Raw genomic sequence first — 21716 nt, 5'->3', positions numbered from 1 at the left:
GAACTAGAACAGAACTAGAACAGAACTAGAACAGACCTAGAACAGAACTAGAACAGAACTAGAACAGAACTAGAACAGAACTAGAACAGAACTAGAACAGAACTAGACTAGAACTAGAAACAGAACAGAACAGAACAGAACTAGAACAGAACAGAACAGAACTAGAACAGAACTAGAACAGAACTAGAACAGAACTAGAACAGAACTAGAACAGAACTAGAACAGAACTAGAACAGAACTAGAACAGAACTAGAACAGAACTAGAACAGAACTAGAACAGAACTAGAACAGAACTAGAACAGAACTAGAACAGAACTAGAACAGAACTAGAAACAGAACTAGAACAGAAACTAGAACAGAACTAGAACAGAACTAGAACAGAACTAGAACAGAACTAGAACAGAACAGAACTGAACAGAACTAGAACAGAACACAACTAGAACTAGAACAGAACTAGAACTAGAAACTAGAACAGAACTAGAACAGAACTAGCACAGAACTAGAAACAGAACTAGAACAGAAACTAGAACAGAACTAGAACAGAATAGAACAGAACTAGAACAGAACTAGAAACAGAACTAGAACAGAACTAGAACAGAACTAGACAGAATAGAACAGAACTAGAACATAGCTAGAAAGAACTAGAACAGAACTAGAATAGAACTAGAACAGAACTAGAACAGAACAGAACAGAACTAGGAACAGAACTAGAACAGAACTAGAACAGAACTAGAACAGAACTACGAACAGAACTAGACAGAACTAGAACAGACTAGAACAGAACTAGAACAGAACTAGAACAGAACCTAGAACAGAACTAGAACAGAACTAGAACAGAACTAGAACAGAACTAGAACAGCTAGAACAGAACTAGAACAGAACTAGAACAGAACTAGAACAGAACTAGAACAGAACTAGAACAGAACTAGAACAGAACTAGAACAGAACTAGAACAGAACTAGAACAGAACTAGAACAGAACTAGAACAGAACTAGAACAGAACTAGAACAGAACTAGAACAGAACTATAACAGAACTAGAACAGAACTACAACAGAACTAGAACAGAACTAGAACAGAACTAGAACAGAACTAGAACAGAACTACAACAGAACTAGAACAGAACTAGAACAGAACTAGAACAGAACTAGAACTAGAACAGAACTAGAACAGAACTAGAACAGAACTAGAACAGAACTAGAAACAGAACTAGAACAGAACTAGAACAGAACTAGAACAGAACTAGAACAGAACTAGAACAGAACTAGAACAGAACTAGAAACAGAACTAGAACAGAACTAGAACAGAACTAGAACAGAACTAGAACAGAACTAGAACAGAACTAGAACAGAACTAGAAGAACAGAACAGAACTAGAACAGAACTAGAACAGAACTAGAACAGAACTAGAACAGAACTAGAACAGAACTAGAACAGAACTAGTAGAACAGAACTAAGAACACGCACAACTAAACAGAACTAGAACAGAACTAGAACAGAACTAAAACAGAACTAGAACAGAACTAGAACAGAACTAAACAGAACTAGAACTAGAACAGAAACAGAACTAGAACAGAACTAGAACAGAACTAGAACAGAACTAGAACTAGAACAGAACCTAGAACAGAACTAGAACAGAACTAGAACAGAACTAGAACAGAACTAGAACAGAACTAGAACAGAACTAGAACAGAACTAGAACAGAACTAGAACAGAACTAGAACTGAACTGAACTGAACTAGAACTGAACTAGAACTGAACTGAACTGAACTAGAACTGAATTAGAACTGAACTAGAACTGAACTAGAACTGAACTAGAACTGAACTGGAACTGAAACTAGAACTGAACTAGAACAGAAACTAGAACAGAACTAGAAACAGAACTAGAACAGAACTAGAACTAGAACAGAACAGAACAGAACAGAACAGAACAGAACAGAACAGAACTAGAACTAGAACAGAACTAGAACAGAACTAGAACAGAACTAGAACAGAACTAGAACAGAACTAGAACAGAACTAGAACAGAACTAGAAACAGAACTAGAACAGAACTAGACAGAACTAGAACAGAACTAGAACAGAACTAGAACAGAACTAGAACAGAACTAGAACAGAACTAGAAAGAACTAGAACAGAACTAGAACTAGAACAGAACTAGAACAGAACTAGAACAGAACTAGAACAGAACTAGAACAGAACTACAACAGAACTACAACAGAACTACAACAGAACTAGAACAGAACTAGAACAGAACTAGAAACAGAACTAGAAACAGAACTAGAACAGAACTAGAACAGAACTAGAACAGAACTAGAACAGAACTAGAACAGAACTTAGAACAGAACTAGAACAGAACTAGAAGAACTAGAACAGAACTAGAACAGAACTAGAACAGAACTAGAACAGAACTAGAACAGAACTAGAACAGAACTAGAACAGACACTAGAACAGAACTAGAAAGACTAGAACAGAACTAGAACAGAACTAGAACAGAAACTAGAACAGAACTAGAACTAGAACAGAACAGAACAGAACAGAACAGAACAGAACAGAACAGAACTAGAACTAGAACAGAACTAGAACAGAACTAGAACAGAACTAGAACAGAACTAGAACAGAACTAGAACAGAACTAGAACAGAACTAGAACAGAACTAGAAACAGAACTAGAACAGAACTAGAACAGAACTAGAACAGAACTAGAACAGAACTAGAACTAGAACTAGAACTAGAACTAGAACTAGAACTAGAACAGAACTAGAACAGAACTAGAACAGAACTAGAACAGAACTACAACAGAAACTACAACAGAACTACAACAGAACTACAACAGAACTAGAACAGAACTAGAACAGAACTAGAACAGAACTAGAACAGAAACTAGAACAGAACTAGAACAGAACTAGAACAGAACTAGAACAGAACTAGAACAGAACTAGAACAGAACTAGAACAGAACTAGAACAGAACTAGAACAGAACTAGAACAGAACTAGACAGAACTAGAACGAACGAGAACAGAACTAGAACCAGAACTAGAACAGAACTAGAACAGAACTAGAACAGAACTAGAACAGAACTAGAACAGAACTAGAACAGAACTAGAACAGAACTAGAACAGAACTAGAACAGAACTAGAACAGAACTAGAACAGAACTAGAACAGAACTAGAACAGAACTAGAACAGAACTAGACAGAACTAGAACAGAACTAGAACAGAACTAGAACAGAACTAGAACAGAACTAGAACAGAACTAGAACAGAACTAGAACAGAACTAGAACAGAACTAGAACAGAACTAGAACAGAACATAGACAGAACTAGAACAGAACTAGAACAGAACTAGAACAGAACTAGAAACAGAACTAGAACAGAACTAGAACAGAACTAGAACAGAACTAGAACAGAACTAGAACAGAACTAGAACAGAACTAGAACAGAACTAGAACAGAACTAGAACAGAAATAGAACAGAACAGAACTAGAACTAGAACAGAACTAGAACAGAACTAGAACAGAACTAGAACAGAACTAGAACAGAACTAGAACTGAACTAGAACTAGAACTAGAACTGAACTAGAACTGAACTAGAACTGAACTAGAACTGAACTAGAACTGAACTAGAACTGAACTAGAACTGAACTAGAACTGAACTAGAATGAACTAGAACTGAACTAGAACTGAACTAGAACTGAACTAGAACTGAACTAGAACTGAACTAGAACTGAACTAGAACTGAACTAGAACTGAACTAGAACTGAACTAGAACTGAACTAGAACTGAACTAGAACTGAACTAGAACTGAACTAGAACTGAACTAGAACTGAACTAGAACTGAACTAGAACTGAACTAGAACTGAACTAGAACTGAACTAGAACTGAACTAGAACTGAACTAGAACTGAACAGAAATAGAACTAGAACAGAACTAGAACTAGAACAGAACTAGAAACAGAACTAGAACAGAACTAGAACAGAACTAGAACAGAACTAGAACATAACTAGAACAGAAACTAGAACATAACTAGAACAGAAACTAGAACAGAACTAGAACAGAACTAGAACAGAACTAGAACAGAACTAGAACAGAACTAGAACAGAACTAGAACAGAACTAGAACAGAACTAGAACAGAACTAGAACAGAACTAGAACAGAACTAGAACAGAACTAGAACAGAACTAGAACAGAACTAGAACAGAACTAGAACAGAACTAGAACAGAACTAGAACAGAACTAGAACAGAACTAGCACAGAACTAGAACAGAACTAGAACAGAACTAGAACAGAACTAGAACAGAACTAGAACAGAACTAGAACAGAACTAGAACAGAACTAGAACAGAACTAGAACAGAACTAGAACAGAACTAGAACAGAACTAGAACAGAACTAGAACAGAACTAGAACAGAACTAGAACAGAACTAGAACAGAACTAGAACAGAACTAGAACAGAACTAGAACAGAACTAGAAACAGAACTAGAACAGAACTAGAACAGAACTAGAACAGAACTAGAACAGAACTAGAACAGAACTAGAACAGAACTAGAACATGAACTAGAACAGAACTAGAACGAACTAGAACAGAACTAGAACAGAACTAGAACAGAACTAGAACAGAACTAGAACAGAACTAGAACAGAACTAGAAACAGAACTAGAATAGAACTAGAACAGAACTAGAACAGAACTAGACAGAACTAGAACAGAACTAGAACAGAACTAGAACAGAACTAGAACAGAACTAGAACGAACTAGAACAGAACTAGAACTAGAACTAGAACTGAACTAGAACTAGAACTGAAGAAACTGAACTAGAACTGAACTAGAACTGAACTAGAACTGAACTAGAACTGAACTAGAACTGAACTAGAACTGAACTAGAACTGAACTAGAACTGAACTAGAACTGAACTAGAACTGAACTAGAACTGAACTAGAACTGAACTAGAACTGAACTAGAACTAGAACTGAACTAGAACTGAACTAGAACTGAACTAGAACTGAACTAGAACTGAACTAGAACCTGAACTAGAACTGAACTAGAACTGAACTGAACTAGAACTGAACTAGAACTGAACTAGAACTGAACTAGAACTGAACTAGAACTGAACTAGAACTGAACTAGAACTGAACTAGAACAGAACAAGAACTAAACTGGAACTAAACTAAAACTTAACTAGAACTGAACTGTAACATAAAAAAATTATAGAAGCTATATTAGTTGCTAGGTCACTAAACTTTAATTTATTAAATAATATATATATTTTTTTTGCCAAAAAATAATGTTAATAAATTTTAGCAAAAAAAAACAGACATCTGTTTGTAATAAAAAATTAATCGAAAAACTTATGTATGTATCATTCTAGTTCTCATGTTCGTTTTTAATTAAAGCTGCCTAGTACAGACACCCCAAACCCAGGCAGTAAGTCGTTCGGTTCCCTCATCTCTTAAATGGCGCGTAATACATTTCAATAGCAGACAATTGTCTTAAATTATTAAGCGTATTGTCTTAATTAAACTTGACTCAAAACAAATATTTGAACAAGACATTTAAAATTAATTTATAGTATTTTAAAGCAGTATACCAACAGTTATTTTCTAGAGAAAATCAGGGTGCCAAAGGTAATTTTAAAAGTTACTTGGAAAACTTATTCTTGGTTAAAATCTTTCTTAAATATAGCTTTTATGGACACTCACCTGAACTTTAACTGCTGCATCGACAACATCCTGACCCGCCTTCGTGCGCTCCGTACTGATCTGACTGGCACAACGTTTATAGTAAGGCCTTTTTCTAGCCGTTAAAGGCGTCGAGGCCAAATCCAATATATCCACTAAATCACTATCTAAGATATACGAATTACGCGAAATGTCATTTAGTAACTCGAGTTTACGCGAATCCAAACTTTCACGATACACATTACGCGGTTTATCCAAATTATGCTCATAATCCGGATCCATATGAAAACTATTACGAGAGGCACTACGACGTTTAGCTAATTCACGCGCCGACCCGTGTAGAGAGGAGGAAGTTTTACGACGTCTTACCACTGTTTGCGGGGTAATAAAGGGAGAGGTGGTGGTGGCATTAGAGGGAGTACAGGGAGAGAGTAGTATATAGGAGGAGTTATCCGATATCAGGGAGTTGTCGGGAATTAGGGAGGAATTTAAAGAAGGATCCATAAGACTAACTTGTGAGAGTTTGCGTTCTAATTGCTTTTCATAGCTATTGAATTTGTCATAGTCGATGAAGGACATATTCTCATAACTGACCATATTGTCTACTGCCTGCAGGGACTGAAGCGAGGCCCGCCATTTGTCATTTAATTTATCCTTTTTCTTTTCCGAACTTAAGCCAAAAGTGGTCTTAAAGGAGGATATTAAGGTGGAGGAACGACGTTTTTTAAAATTGGCCACCGGATCAAAGGCAGCATCTTGTGTTAATACGGGAGTAGAGGTTTTGCGCAGTTGAGCCGGGGAAGTCTCGACAGGCGTGGAAGTGGCCTGATTAGCCATAGACTGAGGCCTTAGTGGGGTATTATTATCGTTATCGTTATTTTCTATGGAATTCTTACGTGGCGAAGCCGGTGAGGTGGGATCTTCTTCGGATAATTGCTCTAGTTGAGGTTCTATCAAACTGCGACGATTTGTACGTCGTGGTAAAATCATGGAACGACTGCGGGTAAACTTAAAAGGTAACTCACTATCGTCTTCGATTTTATTTAAACTCTCCTTACTGCTGGTTATCGAATTGATAAGTTTCGAGAGTTTACCTTTTAAAGAGAAACTACCGGATCTTTCAAATTTGGGTGGGCCGCCGGCTAAAAGTGTTTGGGAATTGCTATTGATAAGTTGTTTTTGTTGTTGCTGTTGTTCATAGTATTCACGCAATTTTTGACTGATATTTGTGTTGTTATTGTTGTTGTTGTTGTTGGTTTCATTAAGATTATTATTGTTGCTATTAATATTATTGTTATTGTGATTAACGGCAGTTGTTGTGGGGTTTTTGGAGTTTTTGGCAGTTTGTAAAGAATTTTTCTGATTCTTATTTAATTGTTCGGTTTTTTGCAGCTGTTGTTTTTTCACCAACTTTTGTTGTTTCTTTTGAGCCTTAACGGCTGCTTTGGTCTCAACTCTTGTGGAATTCATGGTTGTTTTAAAAGCTCAACTCTGTTAGCAAGCAACTAAAAACTTTCCACCTCTACAATCCCAAATGGCCTCTAGAAACCTCATGTGGCACTAAAAAGAAAGTAAATAAAATTAATTTTCAATTACTAATTTTTTCTAAATTTTAATTTTATTTCTAAAAATTTTGTCTAAAAGTTCCCCTTTTCTAACAAAAACTTCTTTTCATTTCTCTTATCAAATTCCCTACTTTCATGTTACAGTTAAAAACACCAACAACTTGTTATTGATTAGATTTGTTTAACCGAAAAAAAAATATATTTATTAGGGTTTTAATATCAGCCCCTTCTCCTCCCCCTCTCCGTCCTAGACTTTGGAAATTTCTTGCTTTTTTGCAAACTTAATTATCGTTTGTGTTTTGTTTTCCCCTTTACTTGGAAATATTATTACTATTTTGTACTTTAAACACAATTTTTTTTTTACATTCATACTAAATTAAACTGAAAATAGATAAAACTTTTGATAAAGAAATTTACTTAATAATTCATCAATATCATGTAATAAAGTGTGCTTAAGAATTAAACAAACAATCAATCAATAACAACTATGAATTGTAGTAATCATTGGAAGGTCAAAAGCTTTTTGTAAAAGTTTCAATTAAATAAAAATTCATTTTGGAAATTAAAAACAAATGACAAAAGTGCTAAAAACATCAACATAAACATCAAGTTTTAAAAGCTTTGCCTAAAACAATAGAAAAATATTAAAAGCTCTGGATGCAAAACCCAGCAAAAAGTATCGAGATCTTGTTAAAACATTTAAAATGGTAATAAAATATTAAAAATGACAAAAAATTCGAGTGCTTTACTTAAAACCATTGAAAAATATAAAAAGCTTTTGCCAAAAAAACCTAACAAAAAGTGTCCAAATCTTGTTAAAACTTTCAAAATTTTAAAAAAATCAATAAAAAATTAAAAAATTTTCAAAAATGTAAAAAAAAGCTTTCAAAGCTCTAGCTACAAAACCCAATCTAAAGCGACAAAATCTTCAAATTATTAACACATAAACTTCAAAAATTTAAAAAAAATTTAAAATTTTTACCTAAAAACCCCTAAAAAACACTAAAGCTTTAAAAGCTTTAGCTAAAAATCAAGCGAAAAGCAATAAATTATACTAAATATCTTTCATATAAAATAATTTACCCGAAAAATACTTCAAAAACTCAAAAATATCAAAAGCTTTAAAGAAAACACAACAAAAACACTAAAAGCTTTCAAAGCTCCGCAAAAAAAAGCATTAAAAACTATTAGATATCATTCAAAACTCCAAAAAAAAAAAACAAATAATAAGCAAAAGCTGTAACCAAATCAAAAAGCTCTTAACAATAACCAAGTAAAAAATTACGATAATTACGAAATAAATTGATCTGACATATTAAATATAGTTAATGGATTTTAAATGTTAAAAATTAAACAAAAAAATAAAAGCTTTAAAAAGCTTTTTAAACAAAATATGAAAAAAATTAACTCTAAAATAGAAAATTATAAAGAATGACATAAACAATTAAAAACTTTCTCATAAAAGCTAAAAAATGTTAAAATAAACTTAAAAAGCTTTAAAAGCTTCAAACAACAAATATAACAAAAATCAACAAAAAATACAATATGTATTATCATTGAAAAACCTTTATAATTTTTTACAAATTATTTAAAACTAAATAAAATGTTTCAAAATTCCTTAAAAACTGTAAAAGCTTTAAAAAGCTCTAAATAGAAAAAATGTAAAAAAAAACTATGAAAATTGTGATAAAAATCATGATAGAAAGCTAAAACTATAAATTACACAAAAATATCCTAAAAATCACTCTAAATAGAAAAAAGCTTTTAAAAGCTCAGTTTTAAAAATTAAGAAAAACTTGTAAACACTTATTATAATAATTAAATTATTATATATTATTAAAATTATGTTATTGAACTAAAAATTCATCAAAATTATATAATATAGCAAAAGCTTTTAAAAGCTCTACTAGAAAAGAGCACAAAATACTATAAAAAATGTTCGGAATACCTAAGAAAATTATTAAAAATGCAATAAAACTGTAAAAAGTTATAAAATTAATAAAAATTTGCAAAAGCTTTTAAAAGCTCTTACTATAAATTCTTTTAAAACTTCGTTAAATTCGGTATAAAAATATTGAAAGAATATAAATCTATTATATTGGGCAAAATAAGCTTTAAACTTGTTAAAATTATGTGAAAAGCTTTTAAAAGCTCTAGTAGAAAAAAATACAAAAGTGTCAAACCTTTTTAAAAATTAAAAAAAAAAATAAAACTTTAAAAATTTAATAAATTTAATAAATAATTAAAAAGATGTTTTATATTTTGATTTTATGGTTTTTTAATGTTTTTATAACAAAAGCTTTTAAAAGCTCTGCTTATAAAATGTGGAAAAATTCATACAACTTAATTAATAAGACATTATAAAATATGTTAAAAATTATCTTAATTATGAAAGTTTGGTAAAAGCTTTTAAAAAGCTCTTTTTATAAATTGCTTCAAAATTCAATAAAAAGTTGTATAATTAATTTAAGAAGCTAGAAATTATAATATTTGAATAAAATTAATTAAATTTACTTAAAATAGCAAAAGCTTTCAAAAGCTTTGGTATAAAAATGTTCCAAAAACTATAAAATTTTATGAGACACAAAAGCTGGGCATTAAATATTTCTTATTCCACAAAAAATTGGGTAAATTGAGCAATAATGGCAAAAGCTTTTAAAAGCTTTTGAAGAAATTTAAGTCAAAAATGTTAAAAAAACTTTGCAAATATTTCTGTATATTTAAAATCTAAATGTTAATTAGAATAAAAGTAAAAGCTTTTTTAAATAAAACCAAAAAAAAGATTAAAATTGTGAAAATAATCTCAAAAAAACAGCCTAAAGCATGGTAATGAACTCTTTATTAACACAATTATCTGTTTTTGAAACAAAAACAAATTCAAAACAATTTCAAATAAATAAATATTTACCGCTAGACTTTGATTACGTCGCCTGAGAAATATATACATAAATACAACTCAATGGAAACAATAAGTTTGTGATTAAATAGAAAAAAAATTGCTAAAAATAAACGCTGATATAAATTAAATTTAAACAAAATAATAATAAAATTAATTAAATGGTAACAGGGGTAAAGCAGCAAAAACAAAATTTAATCATAAGGAAATCATTTTAAAAAATATTTTAGAAAAAAATATATATTTTAATATTAAATGATAAAAAGAAAACAACTACACAAATTGTAAGAAATTAAATATAATTTTGCCAAACCCTGATTTTGCATTCTCGGGCAGCACACCTGCACTAGTTTCCAGCAAATTTTTTAGAAAAGCGCGTATTATTTTTTATATATTATAGTTCGTTGTTATTATTTTTTATACATGCATGTGTGTGTGTTTATTATCAATTTCAATTGTAAAACTGATAAAATTCTTACATATTTTATTATTATTTTATGACAACAACAATAAAAGAAGAACAAAAAAAATAGTAGATAGCATACTTATGGCGACATACAATAGACTAGATTTTGTCAAGAGTCCAAAGGCAGGGAAAAACATTCGTTTTGTTATAAAGATCATTAACAGCTCAACAAAATTTATCTAAAGCTTTAGGTAAACAATTCTAAATATAAATAGAAAAACACAAAAGCTTGGCGTGTAAATTACTAAAAAAATAACAAAAATTCTTAAAAATTAAGAAACTTTCAACATAATATAAAAAATCTAAGAATTTCGGTAGTTTTATGAAGAGCTTTTAAAAGCTTTTAAACATTTTCCATAATTTAAATAGTCAATTACTAATTTTTTCGATTTGTTAACTGTAGTAGAAATTTTAATAGATAGTTTTTATCACTTTAATTACCAAAGCTTTTAAAAGCTTTCAAAAAGCTTTTGAAATTATTGGTAAATTTTAAAAAATTTTACAGATTTATTAGAAATTAAACAACTTAGCAAAGGTTTTATATAATTTTAATAGATTTTTATCAATTTTATTAAAGGAGCTTTTAAAAGCTTTTGTACATTTTTATAAATTTTAAAAGGTTTTTTTAAATTGTTTATAGATTTTATAATTGTAGCAGGAAATTATACAGTTTTTGTTAATTTTAATTCTAAAGCTTTTAAAAGCTTCTGAAATTCTTCATTAATTTGAACAAAATGTTTAAGGTTAATTCAATTTTAATGACTTTTTTAATATTTATGCTAAATTGAAATGGTTTATAGATATATTTACTACAAGAGCTTTTAAAAGCTTTTGCTACTCTTTATTAATTAAACAATATCAAACAATATTTTAAGATTTTTAATGATTTTATAAATTTTTGATATGAAAGCTTTCAGAAAAGTAAAAGAAAATTATTTTTTAAGAGCTTTTTTTGAAAAAGCCTTATAAAAAGCTTTTTGAAAAAATTTAAATAAAACATTTTAACAAAAGCTTTTATGTATTAGATAAAAACTTTTTAGAAAAAAAATGTAGAAAAAACTTTCAAAAAAGCTTTATTAAAAAAAAAAAATAAAAAATAAACTATTAGAAAAAGCTTTTCCATAAATAATAGTTTTTCGATTTTTCTAGAAACCATTTTTAAAAAAGACCTTTTATGGTATAAAAGCTATTAGAGTTTTTTCAAGAAAAGTTTTATATGAAAGAACTTTTTTAGAAAAATACTTTATATGAAAGCACCTTCTTTAGAAAAAAAGCTTTTTATGAAATAGCTTATTCTGGAAAAAAAATTATGAAAGAGCTTTGCTAAAAAAATCTTCTTATGAAAGTGCATTTTTAGACTAAACCTTTTAAGCTTTTTCAGACAGAAAGACTGTTTTTTAAAAAGCTATTTTAGAAGAAGCTTCTTTAGAAACTTGTTGAACAAAAATCCTTTTTGGAACGTTTGTAAGAAAAAGCTTTAGTATATAAAATACATATGTTAAGAGATTTTTCAAAAAAAAACTTTCGAAAGAACTTTTTTAGAAAGTTTTTCTATAAAAAAAGCTTTTTATGAAAGAGCTTTATCGGGAAAAAGTTTTCCATGAAAGAGCTTTGTCAGAAAAAAAAGCTCTTTATCAAAAAAAAAAAAAACTTTTTTTGAGAGAGTATTATCAGAAAAAAAGCTTTTTTTGAGAAAACCTTTTAATGGATGAGCTTTTTCAGAAAAATAAAAAAAATAACAGATCTCTTACAAAAAGATCTGTTATAAAAAAGCTTTTTTAGCCAAAACTTGCGTAAGAGGTGTAAAGACCTTTTTTGGTGAAAGCTTTTTCTGAAAGAAATGAAGGATCAATGTTAGAAAAACGCTTTATATAAAAGAGCTTTTTAGTATAAAGTTATGTGTGAAAAAATTTTATATAAAAGAGCTTTTTCAGAAAAAAGCTTCTTATGAAAGGGCTTTTTCATAAAAAAGCTTTTTATGAAAGAGCTTTATCAAAAAAAAGCTTTTTTATTAATTTTTAGAAAAAAACTTTTAATGAAGAGCTTTCTTAGAAAAATGGTTATTAGCAAAAAGCTTTTTATGAAAGAGTTTGTTTAGAAAATAAAATTTTATAATGAAGAGTTTTTTTTAGAAAAAAGCTTTTTCAGAATGAGCTTAGAAGAAACTCTCTAATGAAAGAGCGATTTGGAAAAAACGCTTTATAGTATCAAAGAGCTTTTTAGTAAAAAGGCTTTATCAGAAAAAAGCCTTTTATAAACTAGCTTTATCGAAAAAAAAAACTTTTTATGAAAAAGCTTTTTTAGAAGAAAACTTTTAATGAAAGTACTTTTTTAGAAAAAAAAATCTTTTTATATGAGAGCTCTTTTATAAAAAGCTTTTTAGCTAAAACTTGCGTAGCAAAATCTTTTCTGGAAAAGAATTGTTATATGAAAAAGCTTTTGTAAAGTGAAAGAGTTTCTTATAAAAAATTGTTTTTAATAGAATTCAATGTGAAGAAAATATTTGAAAAGTATGTTTTTAAGATTTTCAAAAAGCTTCCTAAACGCTTAATAAAGTTATTGATGGTTTATTGTAGGTATTATGTATAAATTCTCAATGCCTTTATCTTAGTACCTTAGTAACTTCTAAATATTTTCTTGATTAAATTAGAAATGTCGGTAAGTAGTGTTTATTTCAGCAATAAATTTCATTTTAAAACAATATTGAGTAATGCATGCTTTTCTTAAAAATTAAAAAGATAAAACAAAATTACACCATAAACAAACATTTTATTAAAGAAAAAGACGACGATAATTAATGATTGAGCAACAAAAACACAATTGTTAAGCAAAACTATATATAATTAAAGAATTAAAAAGAGATAAGAAGTTTGGGCAGAAAAATTTTTTTAAACAAAAGGAAATCAAAAAGCAGAGTTTATGTCTACTAAAGACAAAGATAAAGTTTTAAGCAAAAATTGAAGATTTTTTGAAACTAAAATGTATTTTGAAACCGATTTAAAACACATTTTTGGGGGGAATTTTGTTGAAAGTCTTTTTTTGTCTCTTCTTAAACTTAAGATGCAGACCACCTTTGCTCAAAAAAAGAAAATGTTTTATTTATAAAATTTTTTTTAAGTTTGCTAATAAATTAAACATTTTACTTGTTTTATTACCTTAAAAAAAATGCTAATAAAATCATCAACCACTCAAACACATGACGATGACTACGACAACGATCATGATGATGATAATGATGATGTTGTTGCTGCTGCTGATGATGTTGATATATCATCAAGTTAAATTGTTTGGACATGTGTAGAAAAGACTTGTTAACAAATTTTGTTGTAAATTTGAAAACGTGTATAGAATTTCAATTAAATTATACTAACAAAATACGTAATAAACATTTCACTAGAAATTATAGAAACCACTCCTCAAAACAACAAAACCAAATTTAAAACCCTTAACAAAAATTGTCATCTTAAGTAACATTTCTTAAATGTTATAGATTTTTATCTTAGATATTTGGAAATTATTTTAAAATGTCTAAACAAATATTTATAAACTAATTTTTGTTGAAATTATTAAAATATTAGCTTAAGCTATTAAGGTTCTTATTTTTTAAGTAGTTTTCTAGTTTTCTTAGTTTAGGGTGCTTAATTTTATCTTTTTGTTTATTCCACTTTTTTGTCTTTCCTCTTAAAAATAAAAAATATTATCTAACAAATCCATCATCAACTGTGACATAAAACACTTTATTTTCGTTTGTTAAAGTGTTTTTATTTGTTAAACAAATAAAGTTTTTTTTTCTTGAGCTTAATTCTATTTTTCTTGGTTCTTTTTGGCCATTGGCTATAAAATCTATTTCAAGTTAAAATCCAAACAAAAGAATAAACGACAAAAGGTTTAGAGCTGTTGAGAATTTTAATTAGTTCTTAGGAATGAGTTTTTGTAAAGGAACAAGATACTTTTAGCAAACAAATACAGGTAGTTGAAAATGAATTATATGATAAAAAAAACAAAAAAAAAGAACAAAATTATGGAAAAACAAAATAATTTCAAATTTAAATAATAACGATCAAAATCTTATTTAACAGAGATTACTACCGTGAACTTAAGCAATAGCATAGGCATTAGTCTAGTCTATAATCCAGTTCTAAGTGTAGTGTATAGTAGCGTCTAAAGTCTATTCGATAGTCTTGTCTATAGTCTAGTCTATAGTCTAGTCTATAGTCGTCTATAGTCTAGTCTATAGTCTAGTCTATAGTCTAGTCTATAGTCTAGTCTATAGTCTAGTCTATAGTCTAGTCTATAGTCTAGTCTATAGTCTAGTCTATAGTCTAGTCTAGTCTAGTAGTCTAGTCTATAGTCTAGTCTATAGTCTAGTCTATAGTCTAGTCTATAGTCTAGTCTATAGTCTAGTTCTATAGTCTAGTCTATAGTCTAGTCTATAGTCTAGTCTATAGTCTAGTCTATAGTCTAGTCTATAGTCTAGTCTATAGTCTAGTCTATAGTCTAGTCTATAGTCTAGTCTATAGTCTAGTCTATAGTCTAGTCTATAGTCTAGTCTATAGTCTAGTCTATAGTTCTAGTCTATAGTCTAGTCTATAAGTCTAGTCTATAGTCTAGTCTATAGTCTAGTCTATAGTCTAGTCTATAGTCTAGTCTATAGTCTAGTCTATAGTCTAGTCTATAGTCTAGTCTATAGTCTAGTCTCTAGTCTAGTTCTATAGTCTAGTCTATAGTCTAGTCTATAGTCTAGTCTAGTCTAGTCTATCGTCTAGTCTATAGTCTAGTCTATCGTCTAGTCTATAGTTCTAGTCTATAGTCTAGTCTATAGTCTGTCTATAGTCTAGTCTATAGTCTAGTCTATAGTCTAGTCTATAGTCTAGTCTATAGTCTAGTCTATAGTCTAGTCTATAGTCTAGTCTATAGTCTAGTCTATAGTCTAGTCTGTAGTCTAGTCTATATTCTAGTCTATAGTCTAGTCTATAGTCTAGTCTATAGTCTAGTCTATAGTCTAGTCTAGTCTAGTCTATTCTAGTCTATAGTCTAGTCTATAGTCTAGTCTATAGTCTAGTCTATAGTCTAGTCTATATTCTAGTCTATAGTCTAGTCTATAGTCTAATCTATAGTCTAGTCTATAGTCTAGTCCAGAGGAGCGCAAGATTGCCATTACATAGCACGCGTGATAGGGTAAGAAAATTCTGCTGACGCTAAGTTGATACACATACACTATAGGTTTAATTCTTCTTCTTTTTATAATGAGCAATATCAGTTAGTTTGCTCTCAACTTGAAAAACAAAATCAAATCAGTTGCTGATCAGCACTTGTCGAAGCGAGGTCTGTGCGCGACGTTTTTAAAATACACACAGAAATACAACAACAAAATTTTGAAAAAGCCGAATTAATGTAGGAGAACATGAGAGAACAGTTGACAGTTTTTTATATATAGACTTTGATATACGCTGGCTGTCAAAATCCGTAATAAATATTTGACAGTTAGCATATACTTTATAGTTTGTAGTCATTTTATTAGTATACTTTTATTTTGAATAGAATTCTGTTCTCTGTTGCTTTACCAACACAAATAAAACTATGCTAGTCTATGGTGGTATGTGTTTGAGCAACACTGGTCTAGTCTATAGTCTAGTCTATAGTCTAGTCTATAATCTAGTCTATAATCTAGTCTACAGTCTGGTCTATAGTCTAGTCTATAGTCTAGTCTATAGTCTAGTCTATAGTCTAGTCTATAGTCTAGTCTATAGTCTAGTCTATAGTCTAATCTATAGTCTAGTCTATAGTCTAGTTTATAGTCTAGTCTATAGTCTAGTCTATAATCTAGTCTATAATTTAGTCTATAGTCTAGTCTATAGTCTAGTCTATAGTCTAGTCTATAGTCTAGTCTATAGTCTAGTCTGTAGTCTAGTCTATAGTCTAGTCCAGTCTAGTCTAGTCTATAGTCTAGTATAGTCTAGTCTATAGTCTAGTATAGTCTAGTCTATAGTCTAGTCTCATCTAATCTATAGTCTAGTCTAGTGTATAGTCTAGTCAAGTTTAGTCTAGTCTATAGTCTAGTCTCATCTAATCTATAGTCTAGTCTAGTGTATAGTCTAGTCAAGTCTAGTCTAGTCTATAGTCTAGTCTATAGGTCTAGTCTATAGTCTAGTCTATAGTCTAGTCTATAGTCTAGTCTATAGTCTAGTCTATAGTCTAGTCTATAGTCTAGTCTATAGTCTAGTCTAGTCTAGTCTATAGTCTAGTCTATAGTCTAGTCTATAGTCTAGTCTATAGTCTAGTCTATAGTCTAGTCTATAGTCTAGTCTATAGTCTAGTCTATAGTCTAGTCTATAGTCTAGTCTATAGTCTAGTCTATAGTCTAGTCTATAGTCTAGTCTATAGTCTAGTCTATAGTCTAGTCTATAGTCTAGTCTATAGTCTAGTCTATAGTCTAGTCTATAGTCTAGTCTATAGTCTAGTCTATAGTCTAGTCTATAGTCGTCTAGTCTAGTCTATAGTCTAGTCTATAGTCTAGTCTATAGTCTAGTCTATAGTCTAGCCTATAGTCTAGCCTATAGTCTAGTCTATAGTCTAGTCTATAGTCTAGTCTATAGTCTAGTCTATAGTCTAGTCTATAGTCTAGTCTATAGTCTAGTCTATAGTCTAGTCTATAGTCTAGTCTATAGTCTAGTCTATAGTCTAGTCTATAGTCTAGTCTATAGTCTAGTCTATAGTCTAGTCTATAGTCTAGTCTATAGTCTAGTCTATAGTCTAGTCTATAGTCTAGTCTATAGTCTAGTCTATAGTCTAGTCTATAGTCTAGTCTATAGTCTAGTCTATAGTCTAGTCTATAGTCTAGTCTATAGTCTAGTCTATAGTCTAGTCTATAGTCTAGTCTATAGTCTAGTCTATAGTCTAGTCTATAGACTAGTCTATAGTCTAGTCTATAGTCTAGTCTATAGTCTAGTCTAGTCTATTCTAGTCTATAGTCTAGTCTATAGTCTAGTCTATAGTCTAGTCTATATTCTAGTCTATAGTCTAATCTATAGTCTAGTCTATAGTCTAGTCTATAGTCCAGACTATAGTCTAGTCTATAATCTAGTCTATAATCTAGTCTACAGTCTAGTCTATAGTCTAGTCTATAGTCTAGTCTATAGTCTAGTCTATAGTCTAGTCTATAGTCTAGTCTATAGTCTAGTCTATAGTCTAGTCTATAGTCTAGTCTATAGTCTAGTCTATAGTCGAATCTATAGTCTAGTCTATAGTCTAGTCTATAGTCTAGTCTATAGTCTAGTCTATAATCTAGTCTATAATTAGTCTATAGTCTAGTCTATAGTCTAGTCTATAGTCTAGTCTATAGTCTAGTCTATAGTCTAGTCTATAGTCTAGTCTATAGTCTAGTCTATAGTCTAGTCTATAGTCTAGTCTATAGTCTAGTCTATAGTCTAGTCTATAGTCTAGTCTATAGTCTAGTCTATAGTCTAGTCTATAGTCTAGTCTATAGTCTAGTCTATAGTCTAGTCTATAGTCTAGTCTATAGTCTAGTCTATAGTCTAGTCTATAGTCTAGTCTATAGTCTAGTCTATAGTCTAGTCTTTAGACTAGTCTAGTCTATAGTCTAGTCTATAGTCTATAGTCTAGTCTATAGTCTAGTCTATAGTCTAGTCTATAGTCTAGTCTATAGTCTAGTCTATAGTCTAGTCTATAGTCTAGTGTATAGTCTAGTATATAGTCTAGTATATAGTCTAGTATATAGTCTAGTCTATAGTCTAGTCTATAGTCTAGTCTAGTCTATAGTCTAGTCTATAGTCTAGTCTATAGTCTAGTCTATAGTCTAGTCTATAGTCTAGTCTATAGTCTAGTCTATAGTCTAGTCTATAGTCTAGTCTAGTCTATAGTCTAGTCTATAGTCTAGTCTATAGTCTAGTCTATAGTCTAGTCTAGTCTAGTCTATAGTCTAGTCTATAGTCTAGTCTATAGTCTAGTCTATAGTCTAGTCTATAGTCTAGTCTATAGTCTAGTCTATAGTATAGTCTATATTCTAGTCTATAGTCTAGTCTATAGTCTAGTCTAGTATAGTCTAGTCTATAGTCTAGTCTATAGTCTAGTCTATAGTCTAGTCTATAGTCTAGTCTATAGTCTCTATAGTCTAGTCTATAGTCTAGTCTATAGTCTAGTCTATAGTCTAGTCTATAGTCTAGTCTATAGTCTAGTCTATAGTCTAGTCTATAGTCTAGTCTTTAATCTAGCCTATAGTCTAGTCTTTAATCTAGCCTATAGTCTAGTCTATAGTCTAGTCTTTAATCTAGCCTATAGTGTTGTGGAAGGTCTAGTAGTCTACGATCTAGTTTGTAGTCCATAGTTATTGCAAAATTGCTCTTAAATAATTTTTTAAAATGTTAACTCTTTATTTTTGCAAAAAAAAAAAAAAAAGAGTTAATTTTTGTTTATTTTTTAACATTTCGCTCTCTTCTTAAGTTTGTTAATAAATATTAATAAAGAAACTCTCGAAAAGTGTTAATTAATAAATGGAATAGACTTGAATCACACACTTCTACTTAGTATAGGAGTACATATTATCAATTTTGAAATAATAACAATATTGTACTTTAATTTTGTAGTTTTTTTTTTTTAATAATGATAAGAAAAAAATTTTATATATTTTTTTTATTAAATTGAAGGTAAATAGCTAGTTAGAAAGACAAGCATGCTGTTGAATGATTGTTGTAATAATAATTTAATTAAAATAATAAAAACAATAACAATAAAGAAGAAAATGATTTAAAATATTAATTAAACAAAGGGAATTTAAAACGGAGAAGTTTTTTAGAAACAAAGAAATAAATAGAAATAGGAAAATTTTTACAAAAAGTTTACGTGCTTAGCAAGATTCTAAGGAAATAGTTTTGGAATTTAAGAAATTTATAAAATAAAATTCTGTGAATTTTCTTAAAATTTTGAGAAATTTAATAAACTTTTGAGGAATGTTAAAACAATTTTAATTTCTTTTAATTATTTAAAATAATTTTTAAGCAATTAATCATTTTAAATGAAAGAAAAATAGAATAAAATTATTAAGATTCTGTTGGGTATGCCTGCCCTTGGCCCTTCGCTGGCTGTCCCTCCATCAATAGAAAAATTTGTTTAATTATTTTTTTTGGGGGGCTTCCATATGTTGTTGTGTGTTTGTTGTTGTTTTTATTTCATTTATTTATTAATAATATTTTGAGTTGTTTTTGTTTTTTTTTTTACATTTGAATTGGCAAATATTTATTTAAAATAGTATTTGTTGCTGTTATTGATATTTTTGTTGTTGTTGTTTTATATACTATTCATGTTGTGTTTTTGTTTGTGTTTTTTCTTCTCTTCATACGTTATAATATTGCTAATGAATTGGCAAACAACTTGAGCAATAAATGTGTACGAAAAAAAGTGTGAGATATTAAAAAGGGAAAAGGGGGCAATTAAGACGAACTAAAGGGAACACTATAGTAATCATAACTACTAAAAAACTCATATTAAAAGACTTCAAGGAGCAAGTAAAACTGAAATATTACACCAACCTGTTGCACAATAACTATTTTTATCGAATACTGACAAACTGAGAAAATTGTTTCTAACGTTACATTCCTAAATGCTGAATTTAATATACTACTCTGCTTTATACTCTTTATGCTTTCCAGACATTATAAAACAAAATTATAAACGCCACTAGAAGCTTTTTTTGCAAGTTTTTTTTTTATTTATTTTCATGTTTTATTTTACAACTTCGTTGGTATTTCATTTATGTTATGCTTAGAATAATATTTTTGTTTGCTTTGACTGATTTGTATACCCTACAATGGGTAAATTTGAGCCAAAATACACTTTTTTCTAAATTCCCAAAATGTTATCCAAAAATCCCAGAAAGTGAAATATCTTTAAATCAATAAAAATAAGTTTTTAAGAACAACAAATAATAAAATCTGTACTTCAGTTTTAATCAAGTTTTAATTCTGTTCTAGTTCTGTTCTAGTTCTGTTCTAGTTCTGTTCTAGTTCTGTTCTAGTTCTGTTCTAGTTCTGTTCTAGTTCTGTTCTAGTTCTGTTCTAGTTCTGTTCTAGTTCTGTTCTAGTTCTGTTCTAGTTCTGTTCTAGTTCTGTTCTAGTTCTGTTCTAGTTCTGTTCTAGTTCTGTTCTAGTTCTGTTCTAGTTCTGTTCTAGTTCTGTTCTAGTTCTAGTTCTGTTCTAGTTCTGTTCTAGTTCTGTTCTAGTTCTGTTCTAGTTCTGTTCTAGTTCTGTTCTAGTTCTGTTCTAGTTCTGTTCTAGTTCTGTTCTAGTTCTGTTCTAGTTCTGTTCTAGTTCTGTTCTAGTTCTGTTCTAGTTCTGTTCTAGTTCTGTTCTAGTTCTGTTCTAGTTCTGTTCTAGTTCTGTTCTAGTTCTGTTCTGTTCTAGTTCTGTTCTAGTTCTGTTCTAGTTCTGTTCTAGTTCTGTTCTAGTTCTGTTCTAGTTCTGTTCTAGTTCTGTTCTAGTTCTGTTCTAGTTCTGTTCTAGTTCTGTTCTAGTTCTGTTCTAGTTCTGTTCTAGTTCTGTTCTAGTTCTGTTCTAGTTTCTGTTCTAGTTCTGTTCTAGTTCTGTTCTAGTTTCTGTTCTAGTTCTGTTCTAGTTCTGTTCTAGTTCTGTTCTAGTTCTGTTCTAGTTCTAGTTCGTTCTAGTTCTGTTCTAGTTCTGTTCTAGTTCTGTTGTAGTTCTGTTGTAGTTCTGTTGTAGTTCTTCTAGTTCTGTTCTAGTTCTGTTCTAGTTCTGTTCTAGTTCTGTTCTAGTTCTGAGTTCTGTTCTAGTTCTGTTCTAGTTCTGTTCTAGTTCTGTTCTAGTTCTGTTCTAGTTCTGTTCTAGTTCTGTTCTAGTTCTGTTCTAGTTCTGTTCTAGTTCTGTTCTAGTTCTGTTCTAGTTCTGTTCTAGTTCTGTTCTAGTTCTGTTCTAGTTCTGTTCTAGTTCTGTTCTAGTTATGTTGTAGTCTGTTCTAGTTCTGTTCTAGTTCTGTTTAGTTCTGTTCTAGTTCTGTTCTAGTTCTGTTCTAGTTCTGTTCTAGTTCTGTTCTAGTTCTGTTCTAGTTCTGTTCTAGTTCTGTTCTAGTTCTGTTCTAGTTCTGTTCTAGTTC

At 29.8% G+C, this 21716-nt stretch overlaps 1 protein-coding gene across 5 annotated transcripts in view; it reads right to left on the bottom strand.

Moving 5' to 3' along the window:
* The window catches only part of LOC119608676 (myb-like protein M), a 157760-nt gene that overhangs the window by 130166 nt on the left and 5878 nt on the right, over positions 1 to 21716 (bottom strand). For all 5 annotated transcript variants that reach the window (XR_005231832.1, XM_037963181.1, XM_037963182.1 and 2 more), the window contains exon 2: positions 5690 to 7228. Coding sequence is in view for 4 of the 5 variants with exons in the window: in XM_037963181.1 (XP_037819109.1) it covers positions 5690 to 7138 (1449 nt within the window). In the remaining variant the exon portion in view is untranslated. The remainder of the gene's footprint in view (positions 1 to 5689; positions 7229 to 21716) is intronic.

This window comes from Lucilia sericata, unplaced genomic scaffold (assembly GCF_015586225.1).
Source record: "Lucilia sericata isolate MDLA Ls3-8-SP2 unplaced genomic scaffold, ASM1558622v1 Contig000869F_arrow, whole genome shotgun sequence".
Lineage (NCBI taxonomy): Eukaryota > Metazoa > Arthropoda > Insecta > Diptera > Calliphoridae > Lucilia > Lucilia sericata.
Note: the sequence above shows the minus strand (reverse complement) of the source record. Positions and strands in the feature narration are given on the sequence as shown.